General features: G+C 44.9%; 1 protein-coding gene across 5 annotated transcripts in view; it reads right to left on the bottom strand.

Moving 5' to 3' along the window:
- Akap9 (A-kinase anchoring protein 9) overlaps positions 1-3,499 on the bottom strand; it is a 132,126-nt gene that overhangs the window by 5,114 nt on the left and 123,513 nt on the right. For all 5 annotated transcript variants that reach the window (XM_013350436.2, XM_013350435.2, XM_005358314.3 and 2 more), the window contains 2 exons: positions 2,938-3,132; positions 1,796-2,028 (listed from right to left, as the gene is read on the bottom strand). In XM_013350436.2, the coding sequence (XP_013205890.1) occupies positions 1,796-2,028; positions 2,938-3,132 (428 nt within the window). The remainder of the gene's footprint in view (positions 1-1,795; positions 2,029-2,937; positions 3,133-3,499) is intronic.

Genomic DNA, 3,499 nt, shown 5'->3' with positions numbered 1-3,499 from the left:
GGCAGCGAGAGGAGGCCAGAGATATGGGGTGGGTTAGACCCCGTGAGCCCCACGGCAGCGAGAGGAGGCCAGAGATATGGGGTGGGTTAGACCCCATGAGCAGGAATAATAGTGGTGGTTCCAAAAGGGATGGGCTGTGCCCCCAGCTAGCTGAATTCCTTGCTGACTGCCCATTTTGCCCTGGGCTACAGAACTTTTTGGAGGACCAGTTTTAATTTCTAAATGCCAATTTCAGGGTCCAGTGTAAGGAAGGTCAAAATATCACATGCCTACTGCAGGGCAAAAAGGGAGGGATTAGAGAGGTTTCATGGTACACACCTTTAACCCCAGCACTTGGGAGGCAGAGGGAGATAAATCTTTGTGTTTGAGGCCAGTCTGGTCTACAGAGTGAGTTCCAGGACAGCCAGGGTGACATAGTGAGACCCCATCTCAAACCACACCCCTAAAGCAGGGAGGTGAGGACTTGACAGTAGCTTCCTTCCTTCATGGTACCTTCTGGCATTTCTCAGCATTGCAGGCTCACTCCCATCACATCAGAAGACCATTTCCTGTCTATAAGGTCCAGGTATTCTACCCTCCCCACTAGGCCGAGCTGTCTGTATTAATGCACCCGCTGTGCTTACCCCGTGCTTACCCCGGCCTATCCTATACTAGGGGAGGAAGGGAATACCCTCCCCACTAGGCCGAGCTGTCTGTATCAAGGCACCCGCTGTGCTTACCCCGTGCTTACCCCGGCCTATCCTGTACTAGGGGAGGAAGGGAATGGGAGGTGAGAAAGGAGTGGAGCTGAGAAGCAACAGTGAGGCCTGGAGGAGGAAGGCAGGCGGAAGCCAGCAGTAGATAAACCCTAGATCCTGTGTAGAACTCCATGGCAGACAGAGGCTCAGCCTCCCTGAGCTTGTCACCTCTTTCTGTTCCATCTGTGAACTAAGTTTCTTGACAGTATTCTCTCAACGGTTTCTAGTTGTGCCTTATTTTCCAAAGAAAGTGAAGGGCTGGGGGATGGCTCAGTGGTTTAAAGCACTGGCTGTTCTTTCACAGCCCAATTTGATTCTCAGCACCCACATGGTAACATGGGAGCTCACAACAGACTGTAACTCCAGCTCCAGGTGCTCTGACATCCTCTTCTGGTCCCCGCAGGCTCCAGGCACACATGTGGTACGCATACATACACTCAGGTACAACATCAATACACATACAAATAAAAATAAGAAAGAGAAAAACAAAGGTGAACCAGCCAAACCCCATTAAGACTATCTGCCAGCCTTTGACTGGCAGAACTTTTTAAAAACCAAAATTTGAGACTCGGGCTGCAGAGAGATAAAAGAAAAGAGACCCAGGGAGAAGCCCAGATTAAGACTCCAGTGGGTCAGGACTGGAAGACAGTTGGGGTCTTCACTCTACTGTAGCCACATACAGGACAGATGTTAAGTTCCTAGCCTGGCCTTCTAGACCTGAGCAGTCTCAGACCAGGCTTTCTTCAGTTTGGCACTGTGGAGTGACTTATTTTAACAAGTAAAAAAATAAATAAATGTACCAGCCTAAGTAATTTTTCAAAAACACCCTTCCTCCTTCCCCTTTTATGATCTATATGTGTGAGGTGGGATTATTTACAATTTTTAAAGGATAATCTGGACTGGAGTCATCCGCTCCTAATACCTGGAAAGACACTTTCCAGGGAAAGATTCTGCTACAAGGTGAAAACCTTGAAAGAAACAAGCAAGATGTCTACAGAGCCTTCTTCACGTGTCCTTAGAAGGTTTAGGATGGAAATGAATTTTCTTCACAACTTTACCTTGTAATTGCGATAGACACTCTGACAGCTTTGCGAAATATGGCCAATCCCTTTGGGCGGCTGGTGCCTGTTTCAGGATTGCGGAAGCCTGGGAATCCTGTCATGTGGAAAAGCAGCCCCACTGTGGCCTCTTCGCATTCCTGGAATCTCCCCAGGAGCAGCAGCAGGTATTTCTTTTGGAATACAAGGGCTTTCCGAAAACTCTCAGCTCGCAAGTATTTACCATAAATTCTCTATATTTAAAGAAGGGAAGAACAAAGACCAGAGAAGTCAGTTGAGCTGTCCTCCAGAGGGGACCGCCTAGATGAACACAGAAGACAAGGGTTAGGCTGTAGGCCAGGCTGTTGTTCACGGTGTTACCTGACATGACAGGAGACAGAAGAAGCCTTTGGAATACAACTTCTAAAATCAGAGTTATGTTTTGTGTTTTTTGGGGGCTAACTGTTTTACTCAAATTTACTGCAAACATTTTTTTTTTTTAAAAAATGTATTTATTTATTCTGTATAGAATATTCTGTCTGTGTGTATGCCTGAAGGCCAGAAGAGGGCACCAGACCCCATTACAGATGGCTGTGAGCCACCATGTGTTTGCTGGGAATTGAACTCAGGACCTCTAGAAGAGCAGGCAATGCTCTTAACCTCTGAGCCATCTCTCCAGCCCTGCAAACATTTTTTATCATTATCATTTATGTTTAAAATACTTAGTTTGTTAAAATTACATTCACTTATCAATTTATGTTCTTAAATACGTTAATGTTTTCTGTCACTGTATTCTGTGCCATAGCTGGAACAAATATTCTAGATACTTTTCTTCCTTTTCACTTTGGACTTTAGATGAACTGATCATGGCAGTTTTACTATTGCATACATTCGCAGCATTAGAGAGACCACTCACAGGGCACGATGCTCTTCCAGACAGTCATGGTGCTGTACTTACACCATGCACGAGAAGAGTTCTGTGTGTCTAACAGGAGACAAGACTCTGGGGAATAAGGTCACACTGCTGACAGCAGGAAAGCAGAGCTGCATGTGTTGCAATTTTGGGCATGTGTCTTTACAGAGATCCCTCTGGACACAGTCTGAGCAGCAACTATATTTCTGTGGTCTGTTCAATTAGGAGTAAGCCAGAAGGGTTTGCGTACCTTAAAGACTGCATTTTCAGGGCTCCTATTCTGATGTAAAGTGTCATTTTTCAGCTCATCTTTTAATCGGCACACTTTTGCTTCTGCCCTTTGCAGGGATTTCTGAAGAGTCAACTTCTCGTTGCTCCAGACTTCTTTTTCTGAGGCAATGATGTCTTTGATGTTAGCACTACCATCAAATGAGAACCTAGAGAACTGTAGAGACATGGCCTGTCACAAGTTTTCAAGAAGACTGAATTAAATCACAGTGGATTACCTAGCCTTGGCCTTTTAACACGACAGGGAGCTCACAGTCACAAACACAATGGCCTGGGTCAAAGTGTTGATCCCCCATCACTGAAGTAAAGAGAAGCCAGCATGGATATGAGTGAGTGACTCTCAGGTTGGCCACATGAACATATTATCCACTTGGCTATGTGGATGTTTTGATGGCCTTTTCTGCTTTAAAATATAAGGGTAAACATAGAGACTAGCCTTATTCTTTGTAGCTTTAAAAAAAAATTGAATTCAGAGAGTAAGTTATTAGCCTGAAATAATTTAACTTTTTTTTTTTTTTTTTTTT

Source organism: Microtus ochrogaster, chromosome 26 (assembly GCF_000317375.1).
Source record: "Microtus ochrogaster isolate Prairie Vole_2 chromosome 26, MicOch1.0, whole genome shotgun sequence".
Lineage (NCBI taxonomy): Eukaryota > Metazoa > Chordata > Mammalia > Rodentia > Cricetidae > Microtus > Microtus ochrogaster.
This window is presented reverse-complemented; position numbering and strand designations above follow the sequence as displayed.